Source organism: Odocoileus virginianus, chromosome 12 (genome assembly GCF_023699985.2).
Source record: "Odocoileus virginianus isolate 20LAN1187 ecotype Illinois chromosome 12, Ovbor_1.2, whole genome shotgun sequence".
Classification (NCBI taxonomy): Eukaryota; Metazoa; Chordata; class Mammalia; order Artiodactyla; family Cervidae; genus Odocoileus; species Odocoileus virginianus.
Window position 1 is genome coordinate 66,984,224 of NC_069685.1, and position 20,574 is coordinate 67,004,797.

Genomic DNA, 20,574 nt, shown 5'->3' on the forward strand with positions numbered 1-20,574 from the left:
GAAGCCAAATAAAGGGAACCGCTTCAGAAAGGACCGGTGCAACAGATTAAAATCCCTGAAGATAACACCCACTACACCGGAAGGGGCCTACAGATATCCAGAAGTGTAAGCTGGAAAGAGGAGCTATCTGAAATTGAACTGAACCTACGCTGACCGCAATAACTCCAGAGAAATTCCTAGATATATGTACATATATTTTTTTTAATTTAAAAAAAGAATTTTTTTTTCTTTCCTTTTTAATTTTTTTTCTCTTTTATTTTCTTTTAAAATTCCCTATTACTCCCCATTACTCCTCAACTTTCATTTTCATATATTTTTACGATTTTTTTAATTAGGAAAAAAAATTTTTCTTTTTCTTGTTTTTCTCTCCTATTTCCTTTTAAAGTACTCTAATACTCCTCTATTATTCCTTAACTTTCATTTTCATTTCACTATAACCTTGCCCAAACAAAAGAGAGAGAGAGAAGCCTTATTTTTAAACCAAACTTTATATACAGTTCTAAATTTTTTGTGTGTTTTTGTTTTTAAATATTGTATTTCAAAGAGTCTAACCTCTACACTAGATTTTCAATCTTTGTTTTTCAGTAGTTTGTGATATAAATTTTGGTCATTTAAGAATCCAATATTCAGTTCCCATTTCTATTCAGGAGTGTGGTGATACTCTCCCACTTTTGACTCTCTGTTTTCTACCTCAGAACACCTCTATTTCCTCCATTCCCCTTCTCTTCCCAATCCAACTCTGTGAATCTTTGTGGGTGTCTGGGCTACGGAGAACACTTTGGGAACAGATAACTGCGTAGATCTGTCTCTCTCCTCTTGAGTCCCCTTTTTCTCCTCCTGCTCACCTCTATCTCCTTCCTCCCTCTCCTATTCTTCATGTAACTCTGTGAACCTCTCTGGTTGTCTCTCACGGTGGAGAATCTTTTCACCATTAACCTAGAAGTTTTATTATCACTGCTGTATAGTTGGAGAAGTCTTGAGACTATTGGAAGAATAAAACTGAAATCCAGAGGCAGGAGACTTAAGCTCAAATCCTGAGAAAACCAGAAAACTCCTGACTACACGGAACATTAAGGAATTAAGAGACCATCCAAAAGCCTCCATACCTACACCAAAACCAACCACCACCCAAGGGCCAATAAGCTCCAGTACAAGACATACCACGCAAATTCTTTAGCAACGCAGGAACATAGACCTGAGTGTCAACATACAGGCTCTCCAAAGTCACACCTAACACAGAGACCCATCGCAAAACTCATTACTGGACACTCCATTGCACTCCAGAGAGAAGAAATCCAATTCCACGCACCAGAACGCTGACACAAGTTTCCCTAACCAGGAAACCTTGACAAACCAATCGTCCAACCCCACCCACTGGGTGAAACCTCCACAATAAAAAGGAATCTCAGACCACAAGAATACAGAAAGCCCACTCCAGACACAGCAATCTAAACAAGATGAAAAGGCAGAGAAATACCCAACAGCTAAAGGAACATGAAAAAAGCCCACCAAGTCAAACAAAAGAGGAGGAAATAGGGAATCTACCTGAAAAAGAATTTAGAATAATGATAATAAAAATGATCCAAAATCTTGAAAACAAAATGGAGTTACAAATAAATAGCCTGGAGACAAAGATTGAGAAGATGCAAGAAAGGTTTAACAAGGACCTAGAAGAAATAAAAAAAAGTCAATTAAAAATTATTAAATAAATGAGATCAAAAACACTCTGGAGGGAACCATGAGTAGAATAACAGAGACAGAAGATAGGATAAGTGAGGGAGAAGATAAAATGGTGGAAATAAATGAAGCAGAGAGGAAAAAAGAAAAAAGAATCAAAAGAAATGAGGACAACCTCAGGGACCTCTGGGACAATGTGAAACGCCCCAACATTCGAATCATAGGAGTCCCAGAAGAAGAAGACAAAAAGAAAGGCCATGAGAAGATCCTCGAGGAGATAATAGCTGAAAACTTCCCTAAAATGGGGAAGGAAATAGCCAACCAAGTCCAAGAAACCCAGAGAGTCCCAAACAGGATAAACCCAAGGCGAAACACCCCAAGACACATATTAATCAAATTAACAAAGATCAAACACAAAGAACAAATATTAAAAGCAGCAAGGGAGAAACAACAAATAACACACAAAGGGATTCCCATAAGGATAACAGCTGATCTATCAATAGAAACCCTTCAGGCCAGAAGGGAATGGCAGGACATACTTAGAGTAATGAAAGAGAATAACCTACAACCTAGATTACTCTACCCAGCAAGGATCTCATTCAGATATGAAGGAGAACTCAAAAGCTTTACAGACAAGCAAAAGCTGAGGGAATTCAGCACCACCAAACCAGCTCCTCAACAAATACTAAAGGATCTTCTCTAGACAGGAAACACAGAAAGGTGGTATAAACGTGAACCCCAAAAAACAAAATAAATGGCAACGGGACCATACCTATCAATAATTACCTTAAATGTAAATGGGTTGAATGCCCCAACCAAAAGACAAAGGCTGGCTGAATGGATACAAAAGCAAAACCCCTATATATGCTGTCTACAAGAGACCCACCTCAAAGCAAGGGACACATACAGACTAAAAGTGAAGGGCTGGAAAAAAATATTCCACGCAAACGGAGACCAAAAGAAAGCAGGAGTCGCAATACTCATATCAGATAAAATAGACTTTCAAATTAAGTCTGTGAAAAGAGACAAAGATGGACACTACATAATGATCAAAGGATCAATCCAAGAAGAAGATATAACAATTATAAATATATATGCACCCAATATAGGAGCACCACAATATGTAAGGCAAACGCTAACGAGTATGAAAGAGGAAATTAATAGTAACACAATAATAGTAGGAGACTTTAATACCCCACTCACAACTATGGATAGATCAACTAAACAGAAAATGAACAAGGAAACACAAACTTTAACGGACACAATGGACCAGCTAGACCTTATTGACATCTATAGGACGTTTCACCCCAAAACAATCAACTTCACCTTTTTCTCAAGTGCACACGGAACCTTCTCCAGAATAGATCACATCCTGGGCCATAAATCTAGTCTTGGTAAATTCAAAAAGATTGAAATCATTCCAGTCATCTTTTCTGACCACAGTGCAGTAAGATTAGAGCTCAATTACAGGAAAAAAATTATTAAAAATTCAAACATATGGACGCTAAACAACATGCTTCTGAATAACCAACAAATCATAGAAGAAATAAAAAAAGAAATCAAAATATGCATAGAAATGAATGAAAATGAAAACACAACAACCCAACCCTATGGGACACTGTAAAAGCAGTGCTAAGGGGAAGATTCATAGCATTACAGGCCTACCTCAAGAAACAAGAAAAAAGTCAAATAAATAACCTAATTCTACACCTAAAGCAACTAGAGGAGGAAGAAATGAAGAACCCCAGGGTTAGTAGAAGGAAAGAAATCTTAAAAATTAGGGCAGAAATAAATGCAAAAGAAACTAAAGAGATCATAGCAAAAATCAACAAAGCTAAAAGCTGGTTTTTTGAAAAAATAAACAAAATTGACAAACCATTAGCAAGACCCATTAAGAAACCAAGGGAGAAGAACCAAATTAACAAAATTAGAAACGAAAATGGAGAGATCACAACAGACAACACTGAAATACAAAGGATCATAAGAGACTACTACCAGCAGCTCTATGCCAATAAAATGGACAACTTGGAAGAAATGGACAAGTTCTTAGAGAAGTATAACTTTCCAAAACTGAACCAGGAAGAAATAGAAGATCTTAACAAAACGATCACAAGCAAGGAAATCGAAACTGTAATCAGAAATCTTCCAGCAAACAAAAGCCCAGGACCAGATGGCTTCACAGCTGAATTCTACCAAAAATTTAGAGAAGAGCTAACACCTATCTTACTCAAACTCTTCCAGAAAAATTGCAGAAGAAGGTAAACTTCCAAACTCATTCTATGAGGCCACCATCACCCTAATTCCAAAACCAGACAAAGATGCCACAAAAAAAGAAAACTACAGGCCAATATCACCGATGAACATAGATGCAAAAATCCTTAACAAAATTCTAGCAAACAGAATCCAACAACATATTAAAAAAATCATACATCATGACCAAGTGGGCTTTATCCCAGGAATGCAAGGATTCTTTAATATCCGCAAGTCAATCAATGTAATACACCACATTAAAAAATTGAAAGATAAAAACCATATGATTATCTCAATAGATGCAGAAAAAGCCTTTGACAAAATTCAACATCCATTTATGATTAAGACTCTCCAGAAAGCAGGAATAGAAGAAACATACCTCAACATAATAAAAGCTATATATGACAAACCCACAGCAAGCATCACCCTCAATGGTGAAAAATTGAAAGCATTTCCCCTGAAATCAGGAACAAGACAAGGGTGCCCACTCTCACCACTACTATTCAACATAGTTTTGGAAGTTTTGGCCACAGCAATCAGGGCAGAAAAAGAAGTAAAAGGAATCCAGATAGGAAAAGAAGAAGTGAAACTCTCTCTGTTTGCAGATGACATGATCCTCTACATAGAAAACCCTAAAGACTCTACCAGAAAATTACTAGAGCTAATCAACGAATACAGTAAAGTTGCAGGATATAAAATTAACACACAGAAATCTCTTGCATTCCTATACACTAACAATGAGAAAACAGAAAGAGAAATTAAGGAAACAATATCATTCACCATTGCAACAAAAAGAATAAAATACTTAGGAGTATATCTACCTAAAGAAACAAAAGACCTATACATAGAAAACTATAAAACACTGATGAAAGAAATCAAAGAGGACACAAACAGATGGAGAAATATACCGTGTTCATGGATTGGAAGAATCAATATTGTCAAAATGGCTATACTACCCAAAGCAATCTATAGATTCAGTGCAATCCCTATCAAACTACCAACGGTATTTTTCACAGAACTAGAACAAATAATTTCACAATTTGTATGGAAATACAAAAAACCTCGAATAGCCAAAGTAATCCTGAGAAAGAAGAATGGAACTGGAGGAATCAATCTGCCTGACTTCAGACTCTACTACAAAGCCACAGTCATCAAGACAGTATGGTACTGGCACAAAGACAGAAATATAGATCAATGGAACAGAACAGAAAGCCCAGAGATAAATCCACGAACCTATGGTCACCTTATCTTCGACAAAGGAGGCAAGGATATACAATGGAAAAAAGATAACCTCTTTAACAAGTGGTGCTGGGAAAACTGGTCAACCACCTGTAAAAGAATGAAACTAGAACACTTTCTAACACCATACACAAAAATAAACTCAAAATGGATTAAAGATCTAAATGTAAGACCAGAAACTATAAAACTCCTAGAGGAGAACATAGGCAAAACACTCTCTGACATAAATCACAGCAGGATCCTCTATGACCCACATCCCAGAATTTTAGAAATAAAAGCAAAAATAAACAAATGGGACCTAATGAAACTTAAAAGCTTTTGCACAACAAAGGAAACTATAAGCAAGGTGAAAAGACAGCCCTCAGATTGGGAGAAAATAATAGCAAACAAAGCAACAGACAAAGGATTAATCTCAAAAATATACAAGCAACTCCTCTAGCTCAACTCCAGAAAAATAAATGACCCAATCAAAAAATGGGCCAAAGAACTCAACAGACATTTCTCCAAGGAAGACATACAGATGGCTAACAAACACATGAAAAGATGCTCAACATCACTCATTATCAGAGAAATGCAAATCAAAACCACAATGAGGTACCATTATACGCCAGTCAGGATGGCTGCTATCCAAAAGTCTACAAGCAATAAATGCTGGAGAGGGTGTGGAGAAAAGGGAACCCTCTTACACTGTTGGTGGGAATGCAAATTAGTACAGCCACTATGGAAAACAGTGTGGAGATTTCTTAAAAAGCTGGAAATAGAACTGCCATATGACCCAGCAATCCCACTTCTGGGCATACACACCAAGGAAACCAGATCTGAAAGAGACACGTGCACCCCAATGTTCATCGCAGCACTGTTTATAATAGCCAGGACATGGAAGCAACCCAGATGCCCATCAGCAGACGAATGGATGAGGAAGCTGTGGTACATATACACCATGGAATATTACTCAGCCATCAAAAAGAATTCATTTGAATCAGTTCTAATGAGATGGATGAAACTGGAGCCCATTATACAGAGCGAAGTAAGCCAGAAAGATAAAGACCATTACAGTATACTAACACATATATATGGAATTTAGAAAGATGGTAACGATAACCCTATATGCAAAACAGAAAAAGAGACTCAGATGTATAGAACAGACTTGTGGACTCAGTGGGAGAAGGCGAGGGTGGGATGTTTCAAGAGAACAGCATTGAAACATGTATATTATCTAGGGTGAAACAGATCACCAGCCCAGGTTGGGTGCATGAGACAAGTGCCCGGGCCTGGTGCACTGGGAAGACCCAGAGGGATCGGGTGGAGAGGGAGGTGGGAGGGGGGACTGGGATGGGGAATACATGTAAATCCATGGCTAATTCATTTCAATGTATGACAAAAACTACTGTAATGATGTAAAGTAATTAGCCTCCAACTAATAAAAATAAATGGAAAAAAACAAAACAAAAAGACAAGAGATGACAAGTGCTGGTAAGGATGTGGAGAAAAGGGAATACTCGTGGACTGCTGGTGGGAGCATAAGTTGGTGCAGCCACTATGGAAAACAGGATGGAGGCTCCTCAAGAAACTGAAAACAGAACTACAGTTCAGGTTAGTTCAATTAATCGACTGCTCAGTCGTGTCTGACTCTTTGCGACCCCATGGACTGCAGCAAGCCAGGCCTCCCTGTCCATCACCAACTCTCAGAGCTTACACTCATGTCCATTGAGTTGGTGATGCCATTCAAACATCTCATCCTCTGTCGTCCCCTTCTCCTCCCACCTTCAATTTTTCGCAGCATCAGGGTCTTTGTTCCAAGTCAGTTCTTCACATCAGGTGGACAAAGTATTGGAGTTTCAGCTTCAGCATCAGTCCTTCCAATGAATATTCAGGACTGATTTCCTTTAGGAATGACCGGTTTGATCTCCTTGCAGTCCAAGAGACTCTCAAGAGTCTTCTCCAACACCACAGTTCAAAAGCATCAATTCTTCATCACTCAGCTTTCCTTCTAGTCCAACTCTCACATCCATACATGACTACTGGAAAAACCATAGCCTTGACTAGACGGACCTTTGTCAGAAAACTAATGTCTCTGTTTTTTAATGTGCTGTCCATCTAGGTTGGTCATAGCTTTTCTTCCAAGGAGCAAGTGTTTTTTAATTTCATGGCTGAAGTCACCATCTACAGTGATTTTGGAGCCCAGAAAAATAAACTCTCTCACTGTTTCCACTGTTTCCCCATCTATTTGCCATGAACTGACGGGACCGGATGCCATGATCTTAGTTTTCTGAATGTTGAGTTTTAAGTCAGCTTTTTCACTCTCTTTTTTCACTTTCATGAAGAGGCTCTTCTTTACTTTCTTCCATAAGGTTGGTGTCATCTGCATATCTGAGGTGATTGATATTTCTCCTGGCAATCTTGATTCCAGCTTGTGCTTCATCCAGCCTGGCATTTCACATGATGTGCTCTGCATATAAGTTAAATAAGCAGGGCGACAATATACAGCCTTGATGTATGTACTCCTTTCCTGATCTGGAACCAGTCTGTTGTTCCATGTCGTTTTAACTGTTGCTTCTTGACCTTCATACAGATTTCTCAGGAGGCAGGTAAGGTGGTCTGATATTCTCATCTCTTTCAGAATTTTCGACAGTTTATTGTGACCCACACAGTCAAAGGCTTTGGCATAGTCAATAAAGCAGAAGGAGATGCTTTTCTGGAACTCTCTTGCTTTTTCGACAACCCAGCGGATATTGGCAACCTGATCTCTGGTTCCTCTGCCTTGTCTATATCCCACTTGCACATCTGGAAGTTCATGGTTCATATACTGTTGAAGCCTGGCTTGGAGAATATTAAGCATTACTTTGCTAGCGTGTGAGATTAGTGCAAATGTGAGGTAGTCTGAACATTCTTTGGCATTGCCCTTCTTTGGGACTGGATGAAAACTGACCTTTTCCAGGCATGTAGCCACTGCTTAGTTTTTAAAAATTTGCTGGCACATTGAGTGCAGCACTTTAACAGCATCATCTTTTAGGATTTGAAATAGCTCAACTGGAATTTCATCGCCTCCACTAGCTTTGTTCATAGTGATGCTTCCTAAGGCCCACTTGACTTCACATTCCAGGATGTCTGGCTCTGGGTGAGTGATCAGACAATTGTAGTTATCTGGATCATTAAGATCATTTTTGTATAGTTCCTCTGAGTATTCTTGTCACCTCTTCTTAATATCCTTTGCTTCTGTTAGATCCATACCATTTCTCTCCTTTATTGTGCCCATCTTTGCATGAAATACCACATGACCGGGCAATTCCACTTCTGGGTATATATCAAAAGGAAACACGGATCACTATCTTCAAGACATCACTGTACACTTTACACTGTTTATAATAGCCAAGTCACAGAAACAGCCTAAATGTCTATCAACAGATGAATGAATAAAGAATATGTGGTACATGTACACAGCCTATTTTTTTTTCTTTTTTTTCCCCTACACCTCAAGGCATGTGAGATCTCACTTCCCTGGCCAGGGATTCAACCTGAGCCCCCTGCATTGGAAGCACAGAGTCTTAACCACCAGGGAAGTCACTGTATTATTTGTTTTCTGTTCAACTTACCTTTCACTTAATTTTTACTCTTCTGACTTCTTTTGGGCTAATCAAATATTTTATTGGCTAGTTCATATTTTACTAACTTGTTACACGTCCTTGGACTGTCCTCATATTGTTCAGTCTAGAGGCCACACACGCACCCTTGCCATGTCCGAGTCTGGCACCGGAGAACTTGAGACTATTCACGCTCCATGCTGTGTGCTCCGCTCCCCTGTGTTCTGCTCCCGCAGAAGTTTCTCCTTCCCGATGTCGGCACTCGCTCTCCTCCATTTCCCATACACTTACCCTTTATGGCACTCTCCATCCTTCTCTGAAGGTCAACTCTTCCATCCAGGTTATTTTCCTGCAGCCTAAGACTCCCCTTTGGTATTTCTTATCATGAAATTCCAATGTAATACATTCCCTCATCTTGTATTTATTAGAAAACATGTTTGTTTCACTTTCACTCCGGAGGCTATCTTGACGGGTATTGAATTTCAGGTGGGCAGTCTCTTCCTAGCACTTGAGAATGTCATTCCACTGTCTCCTGGCTTCCACAGTTTCTGTTGAAAATTCCACTGTCAGTCTCTTTGTCGCTCTTTTGAAGGTAATGTGATTCACTTCCTTCTGGCTGCTCTAAAGGTCTTCTGTCTCCATCTCCAGCAGTGCCACTACCCTGTGGTCTGCGTATGGTCTCCTTTGCATTTATCCTGCCGGAGATTTGTGGAATTTCCTTCATCTCTGGATAGTTGTCCAGATATTTGGAACATTCTTGGTTGTTATATTTTCAAAATTGCTTCTACAGTTACACATATATAATTCCAATGACATAATAGATTCATCTGTGTTCCACCTGTATCTTCTTTTTTTTCCTGCACGCTTTATTCTGGATATTGTTGACTGATTGATTTTTAAGCTACTTACTGTGTCTTCTGCTTCAGCCAATCACTTGTTAACCCACCGAGTTGTTTTTTTAATTCATTTGTTTGGCTGCATCAGGTTTTAGCTGCAGCACTCAGGATCTCTGTGTAACTCAGGACCTTTCATAGCACATGGGCCGAGTTACCCTGAAGCATGTGGGATCTCAGTTCCCTGACCAGGGATCAAACCTGCCTCCCCTGCATTGAGAGGGGGATTCTTAACCACTGGATGAGCAGGGAAGTCCCCACCAACGAGTTCCTAATTTCCGACATTTATTTTTCAATTCTAGACCTTCTCATTTTTACAAATTATAATTCTTTGGAAAAATTGCCAATTCTTTTCATCTCTTTTGTACATCTTTCCATCTATTTTCTTGTACATATTAATCATGGTTATTTCAAAGTCTTTGCTAGCTTCACCTTTAGGTCGACTTTTATTTATATGATATATTTGATTTTACACATATGCTAGTATAAATACAGTGGTAAGGAGGGACATTCTTTCCTTGTTTCTTTCTAGCTCCATTAGACATGACTTGATTTTTAGGATGATACAGACATATTTTACTGGGTTGAAAAGTACCTATTTTATGAAATACTTTTTCATCATCTGAATATATATTTTACTCTTTTGATCTATTAATATGGTGAGTTATATTACCACATGTTCTAATATTGAACCACTCTTGCACTCCTGAAAAATAATCACAGTTGGCAATGAGATGTCATTCTTTTAACATTCTTTTAGTATTCTGTTGGATTTGTGTCCACTATTTTACTATTTTTGCATTGGTATTTAACAGTGAGATGAGGCTTTAGTTTTAATTTCTTCTGGGCTGTACTTGTTAGGTTTTGACATCAATATCTTGAGCTTTGTAAAATGAATATGTCTTCTCTTTCTCCCCATGTTCGATAACAATTTACATAATACTTGTATCTGTTTCTTAAAGTTTCTCACAAAAGTGCTTTTTAAAGAGTGAAATGCTAATCAAAATGTCACAGCAAACTCAAATTTGCAGGGGTCACACAGGTAAGACAGTGAGCAAGAGGCGCGGAATGAAGAGAGCATTTGAGGTTCAACGCAGGCCGAGTTCAGTGTGTGGGGGCTCGAGGTGGGTCACGCTATGCAAGGGTGACAAGGCGCATGTCCACACGGTGGTACCCGTCTTATGCCCAGCGTTTGTGGCCTCCTGGCTGATGCTGTGGCCCTGAGATGGGTAAGTTCTGCTTACCACATGGTCAGGCAGACCAGCCCCCTTTCCTGAGCCCCTACCCCTGATTTGTACAGTAAGAACAAGAACTAAAATTTACCTTTAAAGGCTGTCCTGAGGACTGAAAGATACTGGAACAATGAACACACACTCGTTCGTAAGGACTACTCTGGGGGTATGTTAATAAACTATGCTCATTATCACTGTGCTCACCACTAAATTTTCTCCCAAGTGGAAACAATTTCCTTTGTGATTATAAAAGCAATACATCTTCATTGCAAAACTGCAACAAAAACCAAACAGCACCATACCATATGTAAAAACGGTAACTCTATACACAGTTCAGTTCAGTCTCTCAGTCGTGTCTGACTCTGTGACCCCATGGACTGCAGCACGCCAGGCCTCCCTGTCCATCACCAACTCCCAGAGTTTACTCAAACTCATGTCCATCGAGTCAGTGATGCCATCCAGCCATCTCATCCTCCGTCGTCCCCTACTCCTCCCACCTTCAATCTTTCCCAGCATCAGGGCCTTTTCTATTGAGTCAGTTCTGAGAGCCTAAATGTGCCACGTAATGACTTATTGAGGGCATCATTTCACTGACAGCAGAAACTCGTGAGATGAGAGGAATACTTCACCTTCCTGTTATCATGAGTTCCTTTTTAGTGGCTGTTGGCCGGATACGGGGGTAGATGTCCATGGTGAACACGGCACTGGCACTACTGTAAACAGCAGTCAGGGAGGACATGAGAGAGGCCCAGAGGGCAGACACCACCAAGCCTCGGACGCCTGCAAGAGAGGAACACTTCCTGGGCCTCCAGCACCCCCGGCCGCTCAGGAGGTGCCCAAGTCCTGCTGGGGAGCATTCCCACGCGCTGAATTTTGCTCAGGGTGGCAGTCCATCTAAGATGGATCAGTGCATGACGCCTGTCCTTGCTCTGTGACAAGCCTCGCAGTCTCCTGCTGAGTCCCTGTATAATAACCAGGGTGGTCACTTCGGACATTGGCCTGACGACCCCCCTGCAGCCCTGTGGCAAGAAAACCACTGCTGCCCCCCTTTAACAGATGAGACCCAGAGGAGCAGACCATTAAGCGAGTGACGCAGCTCCTGGGCCTCACGGCTCCCATCTGCAAGGTGGGTCTAAAAGTACCTCCCACACAGGGCTGTTGTGAAGGTGAAGACAATGCCCAACACTGGGCAAGTACTCGACAAACGCTAGCTAGCAGCACAAGCTCAGCTCTGACCTGGAAGGCTGGTCAGTGGCAGGGCTTTGGTGAGTGAGTCCCTCGTGCAGTCAGGAGAGGCTGGGGGTGGGGAGTGTGAGGGGCCGCGCGACAGCCCCCACCCCCGCCGATCCCTCGGGGACGTGGGCCAGGCCAGGCGGCCCTCCTGGCGCCCCACGGCCCAGGCCGCGGCCCCGGCGCGCGGGCACGGGCTCAGCAGGAGAAGCCAGGCGGCTGCTCCCTGAGCCGCGGGGCGGCTGGCGCCTCCTTCACTGCGAGTCTGTCTACACGGTGTTTTAGGGGAATCAGCGTCTCCCTGTTGTTGGCCTGCTGGTGCACAAAGCTAACATGGAATTTAAGAAGCCTGTGCTCTTGGCTCAGCTCCTCTGGAGGTGGGGAAGAAGGCTGAGAGGAAAGCCACCCCCCTGCCGTCCCACTGGCCCGAGCTCCCTGCGAGCAGGATGCCGCCTTGCTCCCCTCTGTGTCCCCACGAACCATCCGCAGTGGCGGGGTGGGGAGGGCACAGGCTCAGCGGGGAAGGCCCCAGCCTGAGGGCCACCCCCTACTCTGTGCAAATGCCGGTGAGACCAGAGAGTTCAAGTGAGGAAGCAAGAGGCGGCCCCGAGCCCCATCGACGGGGAGGGCCTCTGCCACAGCCTCCGCCTCCCCTGGGGCCCTCACTCCGGACGGTCCGCTCCCGGCCCAGGCGCAGCTCCAATGCTTACCGCTGGGCAGCAGCTCTGCCACCAGCAGGGGGTAGGCGATGGCGGTGCAACTGGCGCGGATGCCACAGTACTTCTTACACTCTGAAGGCACCACACACGCCACCTTGTCTGCAAAGAGACACAGAGTCGCACCAGCAAGGGGGCCCCGGGCTCGCCAGGAGCTCGGGGTGGAGGTCGGGGAGTCGGGGCTTCTGCCAGTTCACTGCTTAACTTGCAGCCCGTCCTGCGACCCCAACAAGCCTTCTGGTGACCCAGTCGGGTGTTGGGAAACCAAACAGTGATTCAGCCTCACACTGACTGAAGGGCCACTCTTGACCTGACTCCCTTCATCTCACAGGGACTGTTATTTCAGAGGGTTTGGGGAGACATGTGGACAAAGGCAAGTAAATGGGGGAAAGTGATAGGCCATCGAGCGCTTAAATGAGGGATAAAATGCTACCACCTGGGAGAAAAGCAGGAACAAGAGTTCAGCGTGGACTAGGACGAGGCAGGCAGGCTTGGGTTTACTTGGAGAGCAAGCAGTTTCACAGGGAGGTCGGGAGAGAATGTGAAAACCAAGGGGCAGCTTGTCCTCTGCCCAGCCCCCGCCCCCGGGGCGAGCAGGCCCCCAGGCCCCCTCGGTGTGGTCCAAGAAGGGCCCCCAGGACCCTGGCCATTCTGGACACACCTTCCCCCACAGGGACCAGTCCCTGCTGCTCAAGTGGGCTCGCTGAGACTCCCCTGGCATTTATGCCCAGGCGCAGAAAGGAAGCATTCTTTCCGGGGCTTTCTGGGCTGGAGGGTGGAAGGCTGGCACCACTGGTGGTCAACTCACAACAGAGAGACTTCGAGAACACCAGCTTGAAAGAGCTGATATGCACGTCATTTTCAGTCTAGAGCCCCAACTATCATGGGACCACCACCACAGACCACACTGACGAGCCAGCACATGGGGGCGTGCAGACCCCGGCTCTGGCCACCCGAGACCCAGAGTCCAAGCCAGGGGCCTTCGCCTTACTGGAAAGCCACCCTCTTCCAGGAAGCGGGCGGAGGCCCAGCTTTTGTGCTGAGCGCCTCTCTGGCTTTATTCAAATCCCAGGCGTGTGGATGCCATCACGAGGGCTGGCTCTTTCTAGGACTGAGGACAAGTGGTCCCAGACCCCTCGCCTCCCCACCCCGGTGCAGGCCCCAGGGCAATCCACAACTCTACTCACCTAGTGGGGAGGAGAGGTAGGGGGCGGGCGGCTCTTCCTGCATCCTGCCGCCCTCCACCAACCCCCAGCCACCTCTAGGGTCCAGGAGTCTCGGGACTTTGCCCAGTCCTCCTCCTCAGTAGGTGGGGTGGTCTGTGCCATGCAGGGGGCTGCGGACACAGGGCCGCCAGCCCAGGGCACTCTGGGGGCCTGGGGAGCATGGGGGAGGGGACTATTTTCTTTTTTTTTATATAGTCTACAGACTTTCTTTTTTTAATGTGGATCATTTTTTTAAGTCTTCACTGAATGTGTTATTATACTGCTTCGATTTTATGTTTTGGTTTTCTGGCTGAGAGGCACCGGGGATCTCAGCTCCCTGACCAGGGACCGAAACCACGCTGGAGGGCAGAGTCTTAACCACTGGGCCACCAGGGAAGTTCCATGGGGCCTGTTTCCTAACCTCTGAGGAGGCACCACCCATGAGGCTCCAGAGAGCGCCACCAGACAGCCAGAGCGCAGACCTGGGACGCTGAGGTGGGGCACGCCTCTCTGCTGGGGCTGGAAGGGGTCAGCAGTGAGAGCAGCACGTCTCCTGCACGTGCCCCGTCGTCTGCCGGGCCGTCGGGCGCCGTGGCAGAAGACGCCACGGGAGCGGCCCGCTCTGCCCCAGTGGCCGTGCCATCAGAGCACGTGTGCCACAGAGGTGGAGAACGTGTTCATCGCTCAGTCGTGTCCGACTCTTTGTGACCCCGTGGACTGTAGCCCACCAGGCTCCTCTGTCCGTGGGATTCTCCAGGCAAGAACACTGGAGTGGGCTGCCCTGTCCTTCTATCCATAAAGGTTGAAGGGATAAACAGATCTAGTACCGAGAGGCATTAGAGCCAGTAAAATGGAGCTGAAATGGGGGTGACAGACATCACAAAGTTATGACGGCTCGTTCAGGGAAGCGGGGACGTTTGTGTAGTGCTGAATGGAAAGAATGGGCTGTTTTGGAGGTTCCACACACATGTGGCCCCTGTGCTGTGAGAGGGGTGATGGCACCTGGCACCCGGGAGGGCTCACAGTGATGCCCGCGGTGACCTCCCCGAGGCCTGGGCCTCAGCCCCACACAGAGATGCAGCAGCGGCTGCAAGTGTGAGGCAAGCAGAAATAACGCCCTGGCAGGCAGCTTAGATTAGGAGTAGGCCTCCCTACTTCTGGGTGGTAAGATTATCAGGCCACCTGGATACAACCAATTAGCTTTCGCTTAACACTGACCACTGTTTGCCAATTAGGAAATTAGGAACAGGGCGGAAACCCCCGGGAAAGTCCCGCGCGCGAAAGTTTTGACCAATGAAACTGCTTTGCAAACGTGTAACCAATCTGCTTAAACCAACTACCAACGGCATCTGCTCACCCTATAAATCTGTGTAACAGCCTGGGCTCGGGGCTCTCTGACACTGCACCACTGCGTTGGATGCGGCAGGAGCCCTGACTCGAGTCAGCAATAAACTTCCCTTTCTGCGAGTTGCATTGTCTTGGAAGCCTTCTCTCTTCCCGCTCGGGGATTCGGACATCGGGCATAACAATCTAAACCCACTGGCCCCCAAGAAAGCAACATGGGGCACCCTGACACCAGCAGGCCGTGGGAGACCTGACAGCCCCAGGCCCTCCCGAGGCCAAAGAGCCGGGAAGTCACTCAGTGTGAGCATGGCGGGGCAGGAGGTACCTGTGTACAGGACGCGGCTGATCATTCCCGGCATGACGATGCTGAACATGGGCAACAGCTTCAGGAACCCGCACAGGACGCAGCCGCCTTTCACATGGGACAAGTTCTTCCCTGCCAGGCAGCCCTGGACAAAAATCTGCAGAGGAGATGCAGGTGGGGGCGGGGGCTTTTTCAGAGTGTGTGAGCCTGGGCCGCCTCTGCAGACAGGCCGGGACGGCTGGGGCCTGCAGCAGCAGAGGGTGCCCTGGGGTGGGAGGGGCGTGCCGACTGCTCACCCCGCTCCCGGCGCCCCCCGGCATGCAGGGCCTCAGGAGACACGTGTGACGGGGCAGCACGTCCTGCTCGGCGCGCGGCTGCCTGAGAGGATGGGGGCAGCCTGCCCTTGGCCTCATTGCTGGAGCCGCATGCCCAGCACAGCGGTGCGACGCTTACCAGCTGCCCCCTGGCAAGGACGAGACTCCCTCCCAGAGGACACAGAGCGCCTCTGCCCGCAACATCAATCCCAGCACAGGCCTGTCCCTCACAACAAATGGGCATTCAGAGCTAAGGCCAACCTCACTCATCTCAGCAGAAACCAACCAGTGTACACCCTGACAGGCGAAGTCTCCTGGGGGCACGTCACAGCCCATGTCACGGCGCTCTAAGAGGTGGTGTGCACTCAGCCCGAGCAGGAGCACACGTGGGCAGATGGAGAAGCATGTGAGAAAGAACATGCAGACGTGGTCCACTGCACGGAGGCAGTATTCTGTAGGCACTGAAATGATGTGCTCAAGGCATGTTGAAATAATGGGAAAAAAAGCTCGGAGCACGATGCTGACTAAAAGGTAGAGGGTGCAGCAGGGGCACTGACACCGTGACTCTGTGCTCAGAAGAAGCCCACAGGAAGAACCTGGCATGATGCCAGTGCAATCCTGACGGGCAGGGCTCTCCTGTTCTCCAATGCTTTCCTGCTCTTCCAAATGCATTACTTTATCAATAGGAGGAAGAACCCCGAGTGGCCCGCCTCATGCCTCAGGCACTGCTTCCCAGGGGCCGGGCGGCATCCTGGGGGCACTTCCTGTCTCTGCTTCGCCCTGTGCAGAGAGGAGACAGGCTCGAAGGGAGGGGTGGGAGGAGGGCTGGGGCCGAAGCCAACGCCCATTCTGAGGACAGGACAGTCGTGGGGCATGAAGTCGCTGCACGCAGAAAGCCCTCAGCACTTGCGTAGGTGCTCATGTATCACTAAGTGGGGTGATGGACGAATTCTTGTTTAAAACGATGGTCATTGTTCTTTAGTCAGTAAGTTGGGTCTGACTTTGCAACCCCATGGACTGCAGCACGCCAGGCTTCCCTGTCCTTCACCATCTCCTGGAGTTTGCTCAAAATCATATCCATTGAGTCAATGATGCCCTTCAACCATCTCATCCTCTGTCATCTCCTTCTCCTCTTGCCCTCAGCCTTTCCCATCATCAGGGTCTTTTCCAATGAGTCAGTTCTTCACATCAGGTGGTCAAAGTAGTGGAGCTTCAGCTTCAGCATCAGTCCTTCCAATGAATATTCAGGGTTGACTTCCTTTAGGATTGACTGGTTTGATCTCCTTCCTGTCCAAAGGACTCTCCAGAGTCTTCTCCAACACCACAGTTCGAAAGCATCAATTCTTTGGCGCTCTGCCTTCCTTAGGATTCAACTCTCACATCTATACATGATTACTGGAAAGACCATACCCTTGACTATACAGATCTTCGCTGGCAAAGTGATGTCTCTGCTTTTTAACGTAATGTCTAGGTTTGTCATAGCTTTCCTTTCAAGAAGCAAGAGTCTTCTGATTTCTTGGCTACAGTCACCATCCACAGCGGTAGGCAAAGGAAAATAGTTTTCCTTCTGTCAGTTTGCCTCTTTTTTCAATAAAATTTTTTCTTAAATCATTTTCTTTACTAGTTTGGAAGTTAGAGACTCTACTTTAATGCTTTCAATAATTACCCTTAACATTTTAACATGGATACAACTTCAGATCTAAAGAAAACCAGTATTCGCACACTCCTCAACAATTTCAGGTGCACAGACAGATTTGACTCCAACTGTGGTCTCGTATTTTAGGTCTGCTCTGCGTTTTACTTCCCGTGTGCATAAGCACAATGACTTTCAGGCACTGCTTCAGATCTGTGCATGTGCTGGGAGCATCTCTAACCATCCCTCCTGCTCTCCAGGACCTCCTTTTACGTTAGGCACCTCGTTCAGTATCTAGGGAAGGTTATGCCTTTACTTTTATTATCTTTAATGTGTTTACTTACTTATTTGGCTGTGCCGGGTCTTAGTTGCAGCATGCGGGACCTAGTTTCCAACCAGGGATTGAATCTGGGCCCCCTGCGTTGGGAGAGTGGAGTCTCAGCCACCGGACCACCAGGGTAGTCCCAGTTACGACTTTATTTTGCCCTCACTTCTGAGTAACACGTAGCTGGGCACCTGATGGAAAGAGGGCGTCTCCCTCAGTACTCGGAAAGCTCTCTCCCTCTCCCTCAGGTTACGCTGCTTCTACGTCTGTCTTCCTCCAAAGGGATCTTCTATCTCAGGGGCTCTCAAAGTCTCCTCGTCTTTCACGTTCTGAAACTTCACCAACAGGTGGCTCTGTGCAGATGTGCACAGAAGTCACTGTGACTCCTGAATCTGAAGAGTCCTGCTCTTTCAACGACTGTAAAAATTCTGTTATTGCTTCTCCTCTTTTCTCCTGGAATCCAAGCAAGTATTTCAATCCTGTTATCCAGGTCACAGTCTCTCTTTCAAACTTTTTTGTGCTGTTACGGCAATTTCTTCAGTTGTCTCTTCTAGGTTGCTAATTCTTTCCTTCAGGTATGTTTAATCTGTCATTTTAACAGATACTGAATTTTACACTTCAACAAGGATATTTTGCATTTCCAGGAGTTTGAGTTTTAAATCTAACTGGTCATTTTTGATGGAATTGTGCTCATGTTTTCAGGTCCACTTTTACTTCCCTATACACGTATTTTGTGTTTGGTATCTAATACCTCAGTTTTCTGAAGTGGGGGTGTTTCTTGCTTGTGGTGGCTAGGTTCCAGCCTGTTTTCTAATTTTTACACAAGGATTTTTCTTGTCTTCGCGCAAGGCAGCATAACAAGACACGTGATCAGCACAAAGCGAGGACTACAAGCAACAAGGATGCCCCGCCTGACTGAGCCCGCGGCCCTCCTCTTCCGGCCGCCCGGCCCTCCAGTCAGCACACTCGGAGCTCGTCAGTGCTGCTCTGGGCACGGCGGCCCCGCGGCTGCTCACGAGTGCGAGGCAGTCCTCAGTGTCCGCTCCCCTGTGCCGCCCACCTCAGTACCCAGCAGGCTCGATGCTGTCGGCAAGGCCTCGCCTGAGGTCCCTGGTGAACCTGGATGAGGACCTGGGGGTGCCTCTGGGGAACGGCACTGCTTGGTCCCAGAGCACAGCTTACGAGACTTGATTCAACACTCAGGCCTCCAGAGCAGGCTACCCCGGTCTGCACTCTCACCAGCACCGCGAGGATCCCTACACATCCACGTCCTCCCCAGCGCTTGGCGTCAAGCTTCCTGACTTTTGCCAGTCTCACTGTGGTTTTAAATTGCACTCCCCTGATAATCCTGGGCTATATTTCATTTTCTACAAATTGCCTGTCATTGTCTTTTGCCCCCGTGGCTGTTGGGAGTGCCTTTTTCTCGTGCGTTTGCTATTAGTCTCCTGCTCATCGCAAACATTTCTAATGGTCTCCTCTAGCCCATCATCCGTCAACTTTGTCTAGGACATCTTTGTTAAAAACGCCCGCCGTGCAATGTGGTCAAGTCGCTATGACTGACACTCCCCACAGCTAAGAAAGTATTCACCCGTGTTACCTTCCCTCATTAGAGTATGGGTCTCCCTTTCACAGTTAAGTCTTTAATTCACCCAAAGTCCCCCCTGTTGATTGGTGCAGCCTCCAGAACACACATTAAGTCCCTGCAAGTGTGTGAGTCTGTCTCTGGGCTCCGCTCTGCTCCATCGGTCTGTGCATCTATTCCTGCGAATTTCAAACTGCTTGCCTTACTGCAACTTTCTCGATGTTTAAATATCTCCCACTTTGTTCTTCATTTTCAACCTCAGGTTAGCTATCTGTGACATCTCCCTTCATAAAAGGCTTAAGCCCTTTTTACTGTGATATAACACATGGATGTATGCTGTGGCACATTATGGAGCGCTGTAGTTCCATTATCATGGAACCACCACCCAATTCAAGAGGTGCAACTCTGAGGAACCCCAGAAGCCTCTCTCCATGATCCTTTTTTTAAATATCAAGGTAAAGTTCACATAACATATAACTATCCATTTATCTTTTACTTTTTGGCCATGCTGTGTAGCACGTGGGATCTTAGTTTCCCAACCAGGGATCAACCTTGTGCCCGTGCGTTGGAAATGAGAAGTCTTAGCCACTGGCCTGTCAGGGAAATCTCTGTAATTAATCATTTTAAAGTGAACAATTCAGTAGTGGTTAGTGCATCCCCAATGTTGCACAATCTCCACCTCTTTCCAACGTCAAAACCTTTTCATGACCCAGAAGAGCACCCAGGAACACAAAAGTGGTCACTCTCCATTCCTCCTCCACTCCTCCCCTGGGAGTCACTAACTGGGTTTTTGTCTCCATGGATTTGCCTGTTCTGAATATTTCATATAAAAGGAAGCATACAACAGGTGAACTGTTGAGCCTGGCTTTTTTCACTGAGCCTAATGTTCTTAGATTCATCAAACATGTAGCATGTAACAGAATTTCATTTCTTTTTATGGCTGAATAATATTCCAACACACAGATACACGCTTTGTTCATTTATTCCTTGGTGGATATTTGGGTCATTCCCACTTTGTAATGATTGCTGATAACGCTGTTACGTGTGCT

The 20,574-nt window shown here is 46.0% G+C and overlaps 1 protein-coding gene across 3 annotated transcripts in view; it reads right to left on the reverse strand.

Moving 5' to 3' along the window:
• Positions 1–20,574, reverse strand: part of LOC110146485 (sodium/glucose cotransporter 1-like) — a 54,956-nt gene that overhangs the window by 11,709 nt on the left and 22,673 nt on the right. For all 3 annotated transcript variants that reach the window (XM_020907353.2, XM_020907354.2, XM_070475700.1), the window contains 3 exons: positions 15,693–15,828; positions 12,813–12,920; positions 11,502–11,652 (listed from right to left, as the gene is read on the reverse strand). In XM_020907353.2, the coding sequence (XP_020763012.2) occupies positions 11,502–11,652; positions 12,813–12,920; positions 15,693–15,828 (395 nt within the window). The remainder of the gene's footprint in view (positions 1–11,501; positions 11,653–12,812; positions 12,921–15,692; positions 15,829–20,574) is intronic.